This window comes from Rutilus rutilus, assembly GCF_951802725.1.
Source record: "Rutilus rutilus genome assembly, chromosome: 9".
Classification (NCBI taxonomy): domain Eukaryota; kingdom Metazoa; phylum Chordata; class Actinopteri; order Cypriniformes; family Leuciscidae; genus Rutilus; species Rutilus rutilus.
The window spans coordinates 12912744-12932523 of record NC_140223.1 but is presented as its reverse complement, the minus strand read 5'-3'; the positions used below and the strand labels follow the sequence as shown (position 1 = coordinate 12932523).

At 37.0% G+C, this 19780-nt stretch overlaps 1 protein-coding gene across 2 annotated transcripts in view; it reads right to left on the bottom strand.

Moving 5' to 3' along the window:
• gbe1b (glucan (1,4-alpha-), branching enzyme 1b) overlaps window positions 1-19780 on the bottom strand; it is a 155251-nt gene that overhangs the window by 15012 nt on the left and 120459 nt on the right. For both annotated transcript variants that reach the window (XR_014628575.1, XM_084418074.1), the window contains exons 14-15: window positions 13803-13933; window positions 1126-1243 (exon numbers count right to left, since the gene is read on the bottom strand). Coding sequence is in view for 1 of the 2 variants with exons in the window: in XM_084418074.1 (XP_084274200.1) it covers window positions 1126-1243; window positions 13803-13933 (249 nt within the window). In the remaining variant the exon portion in view is untranslated. The remainder of the gene's footprint in view (window positions 1-1125; window positions 1244-13802; window positions 13934-19780) is intronic.

The following is a 19780-nucleotide window of genomic DNA, read 5'->3' as shown; positions in this document are numbered from 1 at the left end:
AACTATGTTGACAATAGGACAAGTCAGCAAAACGGAAAGTTTGCTTTTGAATTTTTATGGATCTTATTAAATCGTCGGCAGGCCCTTAGGTGAGGAGACAAGGGAGGCGACAAAGAAAAGAGGGAGGAAAGAAGCGAGGGAGGAATGAAGACTTGCATCACGAGCTACAGCCTGAAACAGGGGTTTTAAATTTCACGCCATGCATTTCATTTCAATAAGGCCTCTGGAAAGAGAATTCACAATATGACTGCTGGAACCCAAGAGATAGAAGAACTTATCTGATGGAGACTTAACTATACTACAGATAGTGTTGCACTTGACTCTCATTTATTACTGCTCTGATAAAGAGCCTAATACATAAAAGTAGCCTCAATAACAGGAAGATTATATAGCGACTGCATGGTTCAAGATATGCAGTGCATGCGCAATGCATGGTTGAAAATGCTGTGCACTGCCCTAGTTCAATCACAAACTCTTGTCTTGAGCTTCAATGAATGCTCTTTCAGTCTTCAAACACTTTTCAGGAGGAGTTTTGCATGCTAATGCAGGAAAATAAAACAAGAGAAATTCTCAAAACTATGATATATGGAAAAAGGAAGTCATTTTTGTCTCACTTTGTCTCTTACCATGTCAGTACGGTTACTAGAGTAAACTGTCAAATGCACTTCGTGAAAATGCTTGTCTTTCTGGGATATTTTGTGTAAACATAGTAATGTCTTGTATGTAATTATTTATTTAAGTAGGGTTGATTTACATTTAATTTCGGAATCTTTGCTTGAATACCTGATAATGTACTTCTGTTAGATACATGAACACTGCTGTTTGCTTCATTTGAAGCTTTTAATTTGATCTAGTGTTTGTAACGTGTTGATTTAATCTTTATTTGATTACTGAACGTTTACTCGGGTAATCAAATGGGAATTTGTTTACTTGTTTTTAATTACTTGGCCAATGTTTACTTAATGAGATATGCTTAAAGGCTACAATTGTTTTAATTTGATTTGTTCATATTTGTGGTATTAAGGATACTCACATTACACACATTTTTCTGTCTGTGAAAAACAGATTCTGAATGGGCTGGGAATGGTGTATAGTTTATGCTAACAAATAGTATTGTGTGCATACCATCATAGAGTTGGGCCGATCGTTGAATCCCAATGGCTCGGTGAAGAAATCGGTGTTGTGATCCAGTCTGCCATGGCCTCCATACTGGATTTCATCCGAGTCCAGTTTGATTTTGTATCTGGAGCAGAACGTGTTAAGGAACCAAAGAGGAGATCCTGGAGACAGAACTCATGAGAAGGAGAAGATAAATCAGTCACATTACAGTAAAATATGCTCTAGATGCTCACACCTGATGGTCTTACAGGGACAAATGAACTTTCTTTTATCATTTATTCAAAGCAAGCATGGTGTCCACTCTGAAGTGTTCTGGATGTGAACATGTTGTCCACTTTCTTCTTGTCAGAATGCAGAGCAGCGCTGCAAGTCAACAGCACTGATTGCTTTGAGCTCCTCCGAGACAATGACACACATTTGTCCCATATAAAACCGATGAGCCACCACATCAACAATTCCAGGCAGAATTATTTATCCATTTCAAAATATTAATAATGTATTCCATCAAAAAACGTTTCAAACAACACCAATCGTGCACACACACAATTTCACTCTGTGCTACACTGACTAAATTAAATATTAAAAAAAGTAATTGCCTAGACTCATGACCGGAATAAGAAATATCTTTGACAGAGAGCATAAAAGAATAATGAAGACACATTTTGTGGAAAACTGGAAATCTATTTCATGCTTTTGTGTTTTAAGTTTTGAGTAATACATCCCTAAAAAGCGGACATGCATCTTGAAAATTGAAGCAAGTTCAGGTGCTAAAACTTGCTGAACATCTGGATTGCACCATAGACATCAGACATTGAGTGCATTAATGTTGAAATGATTACCTGTGCTAATTGACAGCATCCCACAGATGCTGTTGATGGAGCTAAACTTGTATTGAACAATTGTTTAAAGACAACATGAAGCAAGAAAAATAGTTTTTAAGTGGAACAATATCAAGGGAAAAATAATGTATCTTTGCCTTGCCAACGTGTACAAAAGAACATCACAAAAGTGAACGGCAGAGAAAGTTATTGCATTTTGAAAAAAGATTTCCAAAACCTCTTAGCCCACGAATAACGTGCACTGATGAGTCATGCACAATAAGATTAGGGACATTTATTAAAATAAATAGTAAAAAATAAAGAGTCAATTTCATGTTTTTTTTCTATAGTGCTAAAAAAGAATGAAAAAGATAAATAAAAAAGACATCATGGCAGTGACTCTCAAGCAAGGATAAACAAATAACAAAAAAACCTATTATTCATATAATTATCCACAGTTAAATAAACAGTTATTTATATAATAAAGAATAGATAGATAGATAGATAGATAGATAGATAGATAGATAGATAGATAGATAGATAGATAGATAGATAGATAGATAGATACATAGGCTTAGTTTTTAAAAAGGGAGTAAAAGTGCTTAAATTATTGTGCAACAGGCAATATAGTTAATAGAAATATTATGCAATATTATATAAGATGTAATATTATTATTATTTGCACAACAACAACAATAGCAATAACCAAAAGTAAACAGAAATAATTAAAAAATCAAATACTGACAAAACAACAACATACACTGTAAATGATCAGTTGACTTAAAATAATGAAGTTAATAAACTTCATGCGTAACTGAAAAAAGTTATGTGGAATTGTCAAGTACGTAATATCACAATAACTTATTTTTTTTCAATTATGCATGACATTTATTTAAAATGTATAATAATAATTTAAAAGGCAACAGGTTTCCTCACTTTTTTAAGTTATGGTCAACTGACCACTTTTAAAAGTGTAAAAATAATAATAATTTTTTATTACATGTAATCAATATTTTATTTTGTAGGAAATTTCTGTTTACTTTTGGTACCGTGTTGTGTCGTCACTTAAAAACAGGGTCCTGATGCAAGACCAGTTGAGAACGAATGACACATGTGGTACCATGTGTCTACAAATCTACAGAAAACAAAACAGAATGCGTTTAGTTTAGTCATGTGGCATGCAAAAACCGCCAGCTCATTTTGCCATGTAAATATACAGTTTCACCTTCAACGTGTAAGTAAACAACTGTATTCCTGTGGCACAAGGAAGGAAATAGACGGAGAAGCTGGAGTCCCCAGTCTCTCCACTCCTGCTCTCTCTCTCTCTGTTTACCTCTCAGGGGTTTAAACAGTTGTGAGATGTAACAAACATGCAGACAGGCGTCTAATTGGCTGCTTGAATAATCACCTCCTATCCCCATGGGTTAGCGGTGGGTCTTCATGTTATCCTCAAACGCTCTCTTACTCTGCCCTGGAGCTGGAGCACACTTGGCTTTTACTGCCAGCTTGCCGGCTTTGATAGTGATGATTAAAAAGAAGTGTTGCTTGGCGTATTATTCCTGCTGAGGATGACGACAGATGCCCCCCCGACCCTACTCCCCCATACTCCTATTTGCATTGAATCCTCTCACTGATAGAACAAACTTCCTTTGTTATGGATATTTCGAGAGATGTTATGGGGAAGAGAGTGAGAAAAACAAAATGATCTGATGCCTTCTATTTTCTCAGAGAGAATTAATGGAGGATTCATATAAGTTGCATATACTGTCAGTTTTTAAACAAAAAGTAAAGCATGCAAGAGCTTAAGTTCTCTTAAAGTGCAGGAAACACCTTAAGTTTATGTATTAATTACAGCCCATATAGCTAATGTTCATGCAAAACTGCATCACTACCCCACGGTACTAACTAAGCTAAATGCTAACTAAAAATAAACACTGGTTATATGTGTTATAGAGCCTTTATCAAATAATAAAGACCTGTTTTCACACGGTTCTTTGAACGAAACTATGATATGACCTCAAAACGCTTTTAACATAGTGCATGGTTTGTTAATGAATACATTTTGACATATGCATCACGCAAACAGCTCCATATGTGTGGCTTTTCTGATGTAGTAAACTTGCTCAGTAGCTCACCTGGTACAACATTGAACTTTTGAGTCCTGTGAAATACGAGTCACAATAAAAGAGCACAAAGGCTTGTAGAAGCAAACTGAAGCTGTTTTTATCTAACATTTACTTTTGTTAACACCATCGGTTAGGTTTATTGAATGTGGGATGTTATTTTCAGAGCACTAACCTTTTAGTCTCTTTTAGTAAAAGTTCTCACTCACCAGAAATGACATTTTCAAACTGCCACGATACATAATATAATATTTTGTGTAGAGCAGGAAAATGGGACTTCCTTGAACCTGAATGGTGACCCAAACAAATACTTCTGCACTGTAAAAATGTTTATAAGTTATGGCAACATATTTTGTTGCATTGCTTTAACTCATCAAAATAAGCTACAGTGCTATGCATAAGTTTAGACACCCATACTAAAGTTGACTAAAAAGAGGAATAAAAAAATTATCTTTTGGAAATTGAACTTAATGCCTTAATTTAAAAAATTAGGAAAAATCCAACCTTTAAGGACACCAGTTTTCTTTGTGAATGAATAATGCATCGTAAATAAATAAATGTTCTTCCTTAAAATACAGGGTGCATAAGTTAGTACACCCCTATGTTAAATTCCCATAGAGGCAGGCAGATTTTTATTTTTAAAGGCCAGTTACTTCATGGATCCAGGATACTATGCAGCCTGATAAAGTTCCCTTGGCCTTTGGAATTAAAATAGCCCCACATCATCACATAGCCTTCACCATACCTAGAGATTGGCATGGTTTTATTTCAGTTAGCCTAATAGGTAGTTTGATTTGCATTGAGAGATGATCTTATGGAAAGTACCCCATGCCAATCTCTAGGTATGGTGAAGGCTATGTGATGATGTGGGGCTATTTTAACTCCAAAGGCCAAGGGAACTTTATCAGGATGCATAGTATCCTAAAAAATTAAAAATACTTAAAAATAAAAATCTGCCTGCCTCTATGGGAATTTAACATAGGGGTGTCCAAACTTATGCACCCTGTATTTTAAGGAAGAACATTTATTTATTTACGATACATTATTCATTCACAAAGAAAATTGGTGTCCTTAAAGGTTGGATTTTTCCTAATTTTTTAAATTAAGGCATTAAGTTCAATTTCCAAAAGATTATTTTTTATTCCTCTTTTTAGTCAACTTTAGCATGGGTGTCTAAACTTATGCATAGCACTGTAAGCAATGTTATTAGTTATACAAGATTCAGCTAATTTTTAAAGTCAGTTTCATGTAATTTAAGTTGAAATGACTTACATTTTTAAGTACAATCCACTTGGATGTTTAAGGCATGTGTGTGTTAGCAAGAACACCCAAGATTTGCTTTGTAACTTGAGATTAATGGCCTAAAGTTTCACTAAACTGCATTTTTTTGTGGTAAATTTTACAACCAGTCTTCACTTCCTCAGCGCAAATAAAGTCTGGTCATTAGCATTTAATCAAGCAGGCTAATTTCATACAAAGGTCCTTCCACATGACTCGTGGCAATGTTCCACATCGCATTGAACTCATCAACCAGAGCGCGACACCAAATTGCACACAGCTCAAACGCTGTAACGTGACGCCTGAACTTCAACTTTGACTCTGTTTGCTGCTGACCTTTTGAAGGACAGCCAATAATTAACAGACCATTTCATGATGTATCATTAGAGCAAGCAGATTGAAGGTGTCAAAAGCATTTAGTGACAATCACCCTGTTGGAAACAAACCACTTAGACCTGCCTAGCCTCATCTAGCTAGGAGTGGTTTACTGGTTTTTGAGTGGTTTCGATATTTCATGACAGCCTGGCCAGGCAGGGAGACCATCTTAAACTCCCTTAGACCTGGATTTTCAGTAGGGATTTGGCTGCCTACCATTGGAAATGTATTTCCGAGCCTTTTCTGAAACCAATAACGTTATTATCGATGCCAACATTTGATGTTGCGGCTCTGGAGGAAGAGCACCAGAAGCGAGATGTTAGCAAGAAGTGCTGCGTTGCAGAATATCAGTTCCGCCCCCAGTGAATTCACACAGACACGCTCTGAGATTCATAAAAAGACGTCTACGGGGAGACGGAGAGAGATACATAAGGCACAGGGATCCTTTAAGAGGAATTCTACCTTAAGCATTCATGCATTGATCAATAACACCCATTCCCATTAGACAAGCATGACTGTCACCCAGGACCAAAGCGTACGTGACAGGCAGCACAGAAAACAGCGTGCCGGAAGAATACTAAAAGTATGTGTATGTGCGTAGATGAGTGTGAAAACGAACACACAAGACCCAAAATGGCTAATTCAATGTTCCCTGGCAAGCGTGCCAGTGTAACATCAGTGGCTCTCCTGCTGAAATTGGCAGTTGGAGGCTTTTAGCAATTATGGGTTTTTTTGTGCTTACAGATGCTTGTCTCTGAGGCCAGGCAGCTCTGGCGGTGAAGCACTGTAATCAACCAAGCCTTGCTGAACAAAGAGGAGAGCCTGAGATCAAAGTCAATTTGCTCACAGGAGGAAAAATAGCGGACGAGAGGGTGAAACGTGCGCGCGATCATGATTGCGAAGAGGGTCGTGATATCGTGTGTTTCTTGTGTTAGTGGCAGCAGTAATGGCAGCTTGTCCTCCGAGGGGAAAACAGGTCTTGGCACTGGGAGGGATTCTTCGACCACATTTCTTAATGAAGTTTACACACGGTGTATCATCTCAGCACCATCTTGTATCCTTTTCTCGTAGTGAGCATCGGGCAAACGTCACTGGCACGTTCAACGAATAGGCCTGAACTTTTCTGATGCTTAACCTTCATCAAATTGATCGTCGAGAGGTTTCAAAAGCTGTTTTAAAACCCTGTTACACAGTAAAAAATGTATATGATCAGTAAGTCATGACAACATATGTTATTACATTACTTTAACTCATCATAATAAGTTAATACATTTCTGTCATGACAACTCTCCGGAGATTGGTAAGGTAATGGTTATGGCAATGTTAATGTATTTGGTCTTGGCGGAATAGATCTGCTACGCTGGTTCTGAAAGTGTGCAACAGCAAACAATGCCTTTGAATGTTGTCTTTGAATGCAAAAGCAGCCAATCAGCTGTGCTATGCAGATAATTAGAGATGCACCGATTGATCGGCTGGTGACCGGAATTGGGCGATTTTCACGTGATCGGCCGGTCAGTCTGACAAATGCCGATTTTATGCCGGTCAAATGCACTCGGGCGCCGCATGATTAACATCGCGCAACATCAGCATCACACGGAACACACATGTAGGAAACCTCGTGAATTACGTCCGTTCAGACCGCAAGCGCGTATTTTTTTTCGGCGTGCATGTTAATCAATGAGCATCAACAAGCAGGAGCGTCGCGAGCAGTGAAGCGTGTTTCGGCGCCGAGTCTATTTGCTGCACTGCTCACGCTCAATTAAAGGGAAAGCACACTTTTGATGGACAAAATAGCCTAAATAGGGTTTCACAAAAAAAGTGCCCAAAATGCACAGAATTTGCGTGTTTTAACAAGAACTGGAGTAGGCTATGTCAGAAAAGAAAACGAAGACTAATATTTATAGAAAATGTACCCATTTAAACTTGTTTTATTATTCAGTTTGTACAAGTGATTGCAATAGGCCTGTTTGTGTGTGCTTTGAGAAATATCTTTATACTGCAAGGCTATATATTTATTTAATTTTTTATTTATATATTATTTTATTGCAATTCCCTGTTTTCATACAGACGTTTAGTTTGCTAAATACATATATATATATATAAATTATTGGATATTGAATGTGAAAAGGAAATGGTTCTTCCATAACACTGCACTTTAGATGTGTGTGAATTACCCACACCTGGAGAAATGTATATAGTTCTATTTTATAGCGTTTATCTGTTCAAAAAAATATGTACTATGCAAATTGTAAAATGTTCTATTACAGAAAAGATATAAAATAAATATTTGTGTGTGCTGTAAAGTGGTGCGAAAAAACGAAATCGGAATCGTCTAAAATCGGTATCGGCAGGTCAAACTTAATGAAAAATCGGAAATCGGAATCGGCCCAGAAAATTGTAATCGGTGCATCTCTACAGATAATGACATGATTGCAACCAATAAGTTAAAGACCTATCAGCCAAGACCATCTAGAGTTTCATGCCAGACCTAAATGACTAATAAATCTAAGTTGATTGTACTCAAAAACTTAAGGCAGCAACTTGTTTTTTTGTTTTTTTTTACAGTGGGGACTAGTTTAAAACCTTGATTTGTGTGATGATGTAATTTTCTAGCAATAAACATAAAATTAACGGACAAAATGCATGAAATAAAGATTGTGATACCCACAATGGTTGCAAATGTGGCATATTATGTTCTCCATCAGGCTCACGTGGGAGTTGCGTTAGAGGTGTGTTGAAGGGGAGTGGCATTTCTGAAACTTTCATAGAGACAAGAACTAAACAGAGCGTTACTGACAGACTAGGAAGAGAGGTGCCGCAACAATGGCAAATATGTGAAAAACAAAGTGTTTTCACAGATTCTTATCACAAAAACAATAAGCAGCACAACCGTTTTCAACATTCATAATAATAAGAAATGTTTCTTGAGACATTTTTGAAGAATCATGTGGCACTGAAGACTGGATTAATGATGCTGAAAATTCAGCTTTGCCATCAAAGGAATATATTTATTTTAAATTAAAATCATTTTTCACATTATCACAAAAATCCATAACGACCCCAAACCTTTTGTGTGTAAGGAATGCTTCTAATATATCATTCAGTTTCAGATGTGTATGAAGCTTCTGCAATGATTTTTAGGCAGTCATCATTTCAAGAAACTCATATACTCTCAGCCATAACATGCCCACATGACCCAAAGGCTGACCCTTCTTACAACACTTTCATCTTCAATAGCGCAGTCGTTCCCCTGAGATCACTGATGTTCTGCCTCATTCTATCAATATGCACTTTTCTCCTTTCCATCCTCTATCAGATTCATTAAGCAGTTTTTGGGGGGAATAAAGTCATCAAGAATCTTTCAGTAGTAAAGCGTGCAGCTGTTTTGCCTGAGGACACACGGGCTACAGATTCAAGGAGGAATGCTGATATGGTTGAATTATTTAGAATGGCGTTCAGGTAAATGCCCCTGACAGATAATAGGAGAATGATGACCTGACACAATCACAGACGCCTGTTGGCACGCAGCGTATCAAAGACACATCAGGCCTGACAGGAAGTGCACCCAACTGGGATTTGCAATACTCCATCCATCTGAATGGATAAAAGCACCCGAAGAACGCACCCATTGAGAGCAGAGAACCAAAGATTGAGGGAGAGGAAATGCATCGGAGGTTTGAGCTCTTGTCAAAAGCTGATGTCGACAGAATTTTAATGGCTGATGTTTGTGGTGGAGTGCTTAACTCAGGGGAAACTTTGTCTTCTAGTTTGAAAAGAGAGAAAGAGTCTAAGGAACAAAAACGATGCTCATCCTACTGAAAGGACGAGCGACTTTTTAAGGCTTTGAAGTGCTTTGTCTCTCTCTAGACAACAAATCCATGACTACGTCCTCGTCCTGAAGCTTTTTTCTGTTTGGCTTATACCTGTAGCTCCACTTGTTTACACAAATATGTTTTTTTTTTTATCTGTCATTAGAAGTGGCGGGAGCTCAAGCCAAGGTGTTTTTCATGTGTAAACATTTAAACACCTGGTATTGAAGTGTAAACGGGGGCCAAAATATTTTGTGCTCCAATTTTTCAGGGATGCATTTGGCCACATCACTAATGCAATCATAACGGTTCCAAACGAAAAAAAAAAAAAAAAAAAAAAAAAAAACAGCTCATCTGTCATGCAAAAAAAAAAGGAAAAAAAAGAAAAAAAAAGAAGTAATTCAGCACATGTAACTTCTCCAGTTTGCCTAATATTACAAAACAATGACAACATTAAGTGGCACACATGCATTCAACCGAAATTTTGAAATATCATGTTTGTGGTAAAATTCATGGTCACTTGAATAGACATTAAAAACTAAACTAAAATAAAATTAAAACATAAACATATCATTGAATCATTAATCTTTAAATAAATGATTTAATATTGGTAATGATTCCAGTTATTATTATTATTATTATTATTATTATGATTATTTAGGGTACTATCTGCAATATAGTGGTGCACTGCTGGCACAAATCATCTTATTTTTGGAACAGTCCAATGAAATAAATATTTGATTTTGCCTGATTTGCATGCAATGTCAAAGATCATGTGACATTTTTGCTTTTTTACCAACAAGTAAGAGATTCTCCGCAGAAAATAAACCACTGAAATAATAATACAAAGAATCTAAAGTTCAATTATTGATAATTTATTTATTTAATAAACTTGTTTTGTTAAAGTAATACATAAAAAAACTGGGAATGACAACAGTCTTCATTATTTATTATTATTATTATTATTATTAATAATAAGAGTATTAGCTGTAAAGTGGCATAGTTGTGGGCCAAATCAGATTATTTATTTTTTTGTGTGCAAAAGTCAATTAAAAAAGAGAAAATAAACCTTAATTATAATATTGTGAATGTATTATTATATAATTAATCACTTATTTATTTAATACACTTCTTTGGATAACCAAACAAACAAATAAGACAGATTATGTTTTCATGTTAATTTGTAATAATAATACAATTATTAAAAGTATTATTAATAAATATGTATTATTATTATTCAGGGTATGAGCGGCAATAAAATATATCATACCACTATTCTACCCTGATGGATCTACCCATGGTTTATTATTATTTATTTTTATTATTGGTTTATTTTTATTATTATTTTAGGATTATTATTGTTGGTTTATTATTATTATTATTATTTGTTTATTATTATTATTATTATTATTATATTATTATTATAAACCAATAATAATAATAATAATAATAATAATGCCAGTAATAATTCAGTGTAGAATAGTGGTACAATATACTATATTGCAGACAATACCCCGAATAATAATAATTAACATAATAATGATAATAATAATAATAATAATAATAATAATAATAATAATCATTATTATTATTATTATTATTATTATTATTAAGGGCATTATCTGCAATATAGTGGTGTATTGGTTGACCAAATTAAAACAGTAAAATGCAATAAATGAACTACAGACAAAGATCAGAGACAATCACAAGGACAGTCACATGGAATTATGGGTAAGGGTCAGGATGGTCTTGAATGTAACATTACTACCTAGTGTAAAAGGGTCCAGGGAAGCATCACTGTGAACACATCACCCCCTAAACCTACAAAACATACAAGAGCCTTATTCTCCTTCTCATCGTAACATACAGTGACTTTGCCCGACCCATCTGATACAGTCTAGCAGAAGACTGTGAGATAACCCAGAGATTTATGGATGCATAAGCACAGATGTATGTGTGTGTGAGATGCTTTAATGAAAAAGCACTCTGGACTTGTTGGGTCAGGCTTGTTTACCTCTTGTGAAACAGAAAGGCACTTTCATCTGTCTTCTGCTCTAATTGGACGCTCCACTTCAACTCTCATCGTTCGAGCACGGATACCATGCCGACACACAAACACGCTGGCACGCACACACACACACACACACACACACTGTAATGTGTGGCAAATTCTCCTGCGTGTTTATAATGACAGCTATTTCTGCAGCTCCTCAGCTGTTTGCATCTGAAAGCTGTTTTCTCCTTCCCGTTCTGCAGTTTCACACCGGCACGGATGCAGATAACCCCGCTGTACACAATCAAACATTTCAATGAACCTCATTTACTCTCCCTCATGCCACTGCAAATTCAAATTGTGGCCATTTTGGCACACAAAAGCTTTTGTGCTACTAAGAATACTCCTAGTTGCTGCAAAGAAGAACATCACAATTAAAAAGCTTCAGAAAATGCCTCGGACATTTAAGGGATGGTTACGGACCGTGAGGGAGATTCATGTTATGGAAAAAATAATGCACAGCTTAAGACTCCAAATGACTCTGGGTGAGATGTGGTGTTAATGTTTTTGAGCACATATTTTGCTGCATTATAATTTACTTTGGGTCAAAAGCTATTGTATGGCCTCGCTAGTCATACGGACCACTTTTATGGTGCTTTTTGACCAGTACAATATTCAATATTCAAAATGATTTTGGAATTTCTCTGAAGAAATTAATAAGGATGAGCAAACAATAACAGTATTTTACCATAACAGTTGTTAATAATCAGTGTTATTTTGGTATTAGCTATATTATAGTATTTATAAAGATTTTGAATTATTTTTTATATTTGTAGTTTACATTGTAATTTTGGTTTAGATTTTAAAAAAGTTGTTGAGTGCTTTGTCATTTTTGTTAGTTTTTAAACATTACACTTAGCTCTAATTTACATTTAATATATATACATATATACTTTTTAATTTTGTGTTTAAGCTTTTTAAGTTTCAGTTTTTCATCTAGTACTTGTTTTTCATTATTTTTCAGCTTAATTTCAATTAATGAAGCAAAGTTGTTATGAAATTTTACCATAACATTATTAATGCTATTTCGGTATTGTTTACATTATAGTATGTATTTATATTTTGAATTCATTTTTATTTGTACATTTGTAGTTTACATTGTAATTTTAGTATAAGATTTAGCAATTTTGTTATGTGCTCTGTCATATATATGCATTTAAAAAAATATATTTATATTTAGTTTTTATTAATTTTAGTACTTTCTCATTTCCGTTTACGTTTTTTTAAGTTTCAGTTTTTTCCCCTCATTATTTTTCAGCTTTATTTCAATTAATTTCTTACCATAAAATTATTCGTGCTATTTTGGTGTTATTTATACTATAGCATTTATTAATATTTTGAATATATTTGCAGTTTACACTGTAATTTTAGTTTAAGTTTAAGTAATTTTCTTATATGCGTTGTGATATTTATTAGTTTTTTATATTTAGCTTCATTTTTATTTCAGTTTTAGAATTTTTTTTTATGTTTTGTCATCTTAATTTTATTTATTTCAGTTTTATTAATTTGAGTTCTTTTCTAATTTTCATTTTCATTTAAGTTTTTATTTTAATTTTAATATTTTCTTCTATTTGTTCTTCATTTTATATAATCTTTATTTCAATGAATGTAATTCATTATGTAATTTTACAATAACAGCTGTTTATAAGTAGTGTTATTATTTTGGTATTGTTTATAAGATATTACAGTAGGCTATTTATTAATATTTTGAACTACATTTTATTTTTAGATTTGTAGTGTACACTGTAATTTTAGTTTAAGTTTTAGTAATTTTGTTATGCGAGATGTCATCGTGAGATTTTTTTTTTAAATATTTATATTTATTTTAGTTGTTTTGCAATTTTTATATTTTTTTTTATATTTCTAGCTTAGCTTTTTTTTTTCTTAGCTATAGTTTTAATTTTAGTACTTTCACATTTTCGTTCAATTTTTTTATATTTAATTTTAATTTCAATGAATAACATAAAGCTGTTATGAAATAACATTACCTTTAACTAGTGTTCTTTTGGTAACTATTACTATACTATTTTTTAGATTTGTAGTTTACATTACAATTTTAGTTTTAGAAATGTTGTTATGTTTATGTATTTTTAATATTTCTGTTTAGTTTTAGTTTTATTTGAGTTCAGAAATACTCAGTTTGAGCCCTGTACAACAGACTTCCCAGCAGCATCTGCGTCCTGAATGAGCATTACAGCATGAAGAGGTGAGCAGAAGTGAAGGATACTTCCCCGCCGGCCCCGCAGAGACTCTATAGTTGCTGTAGCTGTTGGTCGGGTGGAAGTTGAAGATGAAGATGACGTTAGCCCTCTCGAAGACTATCACCTTGTCTCCCTCGTGCTTGGCGCTGACGTAAGCCTATAGAGAGAGAGAGACAGAGATCAAAGATTAAGCAGAGGGATTGCATGAGATTTGTGTGCTTTTAATCACACATTCTGTATCTCAGCCTATGCATGTTTGATCTTTAGCAGTAACGTTACGGGTCCTATCTGTACGGATATTGCTGAAAATCCCACAACTTTTCATGCCCTGTGTATGAACTCATTGCTAATCATTCCCGATGTTATTAAACTGCTCTTCTGTAAGATGGACTGTCTTACAGGAAGTCTCTCGTTGCACTGAACTTTCATAGTATGCAAGAAGTTAAGATAAAAGATGACCTTTTTTTGGGATAAAAAAAGAACAGATTAAATAAAAGATAAAAAAAAAAGCTATTAAAGAAGAGACAATAAAAATCGAAAATGATAATAAATAAAATGTATTACACTTATTTACCATTAATTTATTGTTTATGTATATGAATAAACATGTATATATTATTCATAATGTATAAAATAATATATAAATAAAATATATTACATATTACAACCCTTAAGTTATTATAATACATCAATATATACAATTGTTGATTAGTTGATCATGTTAATTAGTGCAAAATAAATATTTCTGAGAGAACAACATTGGGAATGACTCTTAAAAGGAAAAGGAAAGTAAGTATAAAAATAAAAAAAATTCCTTTGTGATTTATAATTTTAAATAATTATTTATAAATAAAAGTCTTACAGAAAGTTACATTTTTAAGTATGCAAGAAGCTTCATTTTGCTAAAGGATAACAGATTAAATACAAGATAAAAACAATTAAAGAAGAGACAATACAAATTTGAAATAATAATAAATAAAATGTATTACACTTCACCAATCATTTATCATTTATGTATGTATATCTAATAAACAGACAAACAAATAATTATATAAATAAATAGAAGAAAAAAAATTGGGAATGATTACTTTTAAACAAATTACAAATTAACCAGAGCACATTCTTTGTGTAAAATTCAAATTAAACATTTATGTATTTTTGCTTTATGACTGAATATGTTTAAGTAGTGTTTATTTCTAGTTGTATGGTATATTGGAGATTTGGTGGCCCAGATCCGCTTATTTTTGCAACCATATAATTTCACACATAAAATAAATATCGAAAATATTTCTCTTCTAATATAGAAAAATATTTTCAAAGGATTCCTTCCACTGAAGATCTTCCTCCTGCAAAACACAGAACCGTCAAACTTCTCAAACTCCAAACTTTTGAAGAGCAGAATTTTTTTTTTTATTATTCAACTGAAATGCAGAGATGACACTCTTGGGGCAAAACTCCAGCTGTCAGCGGCAGACGACTGCGAATGATTCAGCTGCTGGTTTCCAGCAGAAATACCAGTCTGTAATGTGCCATTAACAGAGATTATCAATGTCACTCTGCCCTGCTATTTTTGGTGGCCCAGACCATCAGCCGATTTGGGATGCGAGTTCGAAAGAGAGATAAGAAACGCTCGTATTGAACAGATAGGAGATCCAGATGAAGGGAGCGAGAATAGTTCGTTTTACTCAGGATTCATTTGCATTAAGGATGCTTGGTCAGGACCTCTTGACATCACTTTTTACCACCCAAGGCTCATTGATGCACGAGGGTAATGAAGGCTATCCTGTCTGGTTTGAGCCAACAGAAGGTCTACTGTGCCACAAGTCACAGAAAATTTTAAAGATTTATAAGGTTATGGGAGAAATGTGTCACAACACACAGACCAAAAGTCCTCCGCCGAAAGAGTCTACAATGGACATATGAGCTTCGGAACATTTTCTTTTACATCACGTGGATGGCTGTGAACGTGTGCGCTGTTTACCTGGGGAAGTGATGACAGCAGAATGCACTGTGGGACGACGATAAGCCGGTGGAGGGAGTGTGATGATCTGGTCAATGTTCTTCTGGGAAACCCTGGGTTCGGCCATTCATGAGGACATAAATTTGACACGTGCCACCTACCTAAACATTGTTGCAGAGCAGGTACAGCCCTTCATGACAATGGTGTTACTGGTGGAAGTGGCTCTTTCAGCCGGATAAAGCTCCTGCCACACTGCACACATTCTTCAGGAATGGTTTGAGGAACATGATAAAGAGTTCAAGGTGTTGCGCTGGCCTCCAAATTCCCCAGATCTCAATCCAGTTAAGCCTCTGTGGGATTTGCTGGACCAACAAGATCAATCCACGGCGGCTCCACCTCACAACATACGGGACTTGAAGGATCTGCTGCTCATGTCTTGGTGCCAGATACAGACACAGGACACCCTCAGGGGTCTTGTAGAGTCCATTCCTCTGCGGGTCGGCGCCGTTTTATTATGACGATAAAATTCCCATGCTCATCGCGTCTGTGCATAGCGCCAAAGGTTTCTCATTAAAAGCAATGGAGAACCCTGCACGTCGAAAAATGTTGCTAAAGGGTGCGTTAAGAGTGACGCTAAGGTGTCCTGACCAAGCGTCCATATGTGACGAGTTGGGAATGAGAACGTGTTGTCTTTTCTGCAGCGTTCATACTTAGCTTATGCTCCATAAAGTCCACATCACAACTGACCCGAATTACTTTAAAGATGAATTAGAGAATGTTATAAAGAATGTTTTTTTTGTTCATGTTTAATACCATGATGAAAACAAACCTCAGTATTTGAATGTAACCTTCACATTTCTGTCTATACATGCCAGTGTCTTTATTTGGTTTTAAAATGTGCAGTAACCAATAGTGTCAGCCACACATTTTTATCATCTCATTTATCAAAAACAGTCATTAATGCTGGTCAGTCCTACAAAACTACCTTTCATTTTTTTCATAATGCATCCTTAACAACATAAATCTACTGTAGCACAAAACATGCTTCTAGCAAATTCACTATAACTCATTTGCAAATTACAAGGATCGAAGGAAGGATACATTTAATTCCAGTAGCCACTCCTCATTCTTTGCAACAGTAACATGAGTCTTGCATTTTGGAGGAATTTACTGTAAATAGTCTCGATCTGAGGGGTTACATTTTCATCGACATGGCTGGCACAAAAGCGGATCTTTTGAAGTAGACATATGAGTAAGGAGGTGAGGCAATGCTCTTCATTGTCATGATATACTGGCGCCAAACTGGTGCACAGGAGATAATGTGTATTATGGAGTGCTGGAACTATATCCCTTAGTGCATACACAATCAGCTTTAGTGTTTTAATAGAGTTTCCCGTCATGCCTGGTCTTATTTCATAGCTAAAAGTATGCTTACACAGATAAGGTGTTCTCAAAGGAGGGACACGAGAGTCCTATATAAAAAGCGTACGAATCACATGTAGTGAGTTTCCTAAGGGAAGCTTGTTTCCACCGAGTCTCAGCCTCAGACGTTGGCAGAACGTTCGATGCATGTGGCACACAAAATTGGAAACACTTCATGAGTTTCTAAGTCGTCATTTGATTGGATGAATTCTACAGGAATTCCGGGAGATGAGCGCGTCGTGTTCTTTAACGTTCTGCATGGAAACAAAGTCGTCATGAAGCCAAGCCCCCTCATGGAAGAAGAAATCCGTTGAGTTTCCAACTGTGACAGTGAGTGCTTATCACTATCAACTAAACGCTGGATTTTCAAAAGCATATGATATATGTGAAATTCATGGCATAAACAGCATAAAATACGTTAAAATGACTTTACATTTCCACGCCTCTAAACATGATGCTGAACAAAACGAACCGTCACTGGATGTTTTACATGTCATTCAGATGAACTTTTGGGCGGCCTTTGGTCCAGACCTTCTGCCGTCAGTCTGAAGGTTTGGCAACGCGACTAGTAAACAACTAGTTTCTATAACAACTAGTTCTCTTACGAGAGTTCTCTCGTACTGCGTCTTAGCTAAGACGCTGCGGGAAAAGTCTCTTTTCACGAATATTGAAGCAAAAAATTATCCTTAATTTTAATATTTGTAAAACGCATTTGCCACAGTATGCAGCCATAGGCAAGACGGCTCGTTTGCTCATTGGCTGTTGTACTAGCAAATGCATAAGCCTATCGAGCGCAGGCTGATGCAACATCAGACCAATGAGGCCACTTCCCGCCGACGCGGGCGTGGCCTCGCCCTATAAAGGTAGCTCGAAAAGGCTGACTCACTTGATTTTTCATCTCTTCAGCGAACCTCTCACATCGCTGGATCTCGGATAGAAGCAAGCGTCGTCTGAGTGCAAGCACATCAGCGGGACGAGCCATCTGAAGTCGCTGGCCTTCGCCGCCTTCCACTGCCGTACCTGCTGCGCTTTCCGGCGCTCATATCCTTTCTGTTTCTCTGTGTGTGTGTGTGTGTGTGTTCGCCCCGCGACACACACTCGTAAAAGAGCTCGCGTCTTTTTCAAGACGCCCTCCCTTTCCTAGAGGATCTCGCAGCTCTCGCGCTCGCTGGCGGCGACTGCCCCCACTCCGAGCCAATTGTCTATGGTGACTCTGAGGACTCACCTGGCATCCTTCTCCGAGGCTGCTCCTCCTGAAAGCGGACGGTCGGGGTTAGTTTTTCTTTACGTTACAAGAAAAACTACCCTGCCTCTGCGCGTCATTCACCGGCGAAAGGAGAAAAGTGTGTTCGTTGTGTACTGGCCTCTTTTCTCTTACATTTCCCAGTTCCCTGTCGGCGACTGGAAATGTCATTTGCAGCAAGCGTACGCCTGCTAGCAAACGCTGAAGAATGTTGACGCTCAACGCATCCAAAAACCTGTATTCCCCTGTGGCTCAGTGGTGGAGTGTTAGGTTTTTCGCACGGACGACTGTGGTTCGATTCCCGGTCTGGCCGCATATAATTATGCCGCTAATGCTTCGCTCTGTCACTCCCCTGAGGGCGACTGCAGAGGTGCATTTTTGCAGCCAGCAAGCGCGTGGTACCCGCTTGCCTGCAACCGAACACCGTTTCTACGGTTCCCGTGCGTCACTGGCGAAAAGAGAATGGAGTGCTTTAGCCCCGCTGAGACCGGGCGTTATCCTCTCTTCTCACATTCTGGCACTTTTCAGGCGTCTGAAAATGTCAGTATTGCATGTTGTGCTACACGCATACCTGCAAATGAACGCTAGTGTGTTTAATACTCGCGATAACTGAAAGTCTATGTATCTTCCCCTGTGGTCCAGTGGTAGATTCATAGCCTATCGCGCAGTCGACCCGGGTTCGGTTCCCGGGTCCGCCGGCTGAAAAATTATGCCGTCGCATACATTTTGCTCTGTCAGTCCCCTGGAAGGCGACTGCAGATGTGAATTTATGCCGTCGCATACAATTTGCTCTGTCAGTCCCCTGGAAGGCGACTGCAGATGTGAATTTTTGCAGCCGACGAGCACGTGGTATAACCCGTGCCCGTTCGCCTGCACACAAAAACCGTTCTACTGCCTTTCCGCACTCGCTCTGCTCAGGCAGACAGCGCGCTCAATGCAGTAAGTGTGGTTAATACTCGCGATAACTGAAAGTCTATGTATCTTCCCCTGTGGTCCAGTGGTAGATTCATAGCCTCTCGCGCAGTCGACCCGGGTTCGGTTCCCGGGTCCGCCGGCTGAAAAATTTATGCCGCCGCATACAATTTGCTCTGTCAGTCCCCTGGAAGGCGACTGCAGATGTGAATTTTTGCAGCCGACGAGCACGTGGTATAACCCGTGCCCGTTCGCCTGCACACAAAAACCGTTCTTCTACTAAGAGGCCTTTCCGCACTCGCTCTGCTCAGGCAGACAGCGCGCTCAATGCAGTAAATGTGCCCGCTCTTCCGAGCCCACATTCACTCACAGACATTGCATGTCCTACGGGACTCGCCCAGCCCTCCCTCACTCGGTTAAACACCGCGGCGAGGTCGAGTGCGTCTGAGAATGTTGATATTGCACGT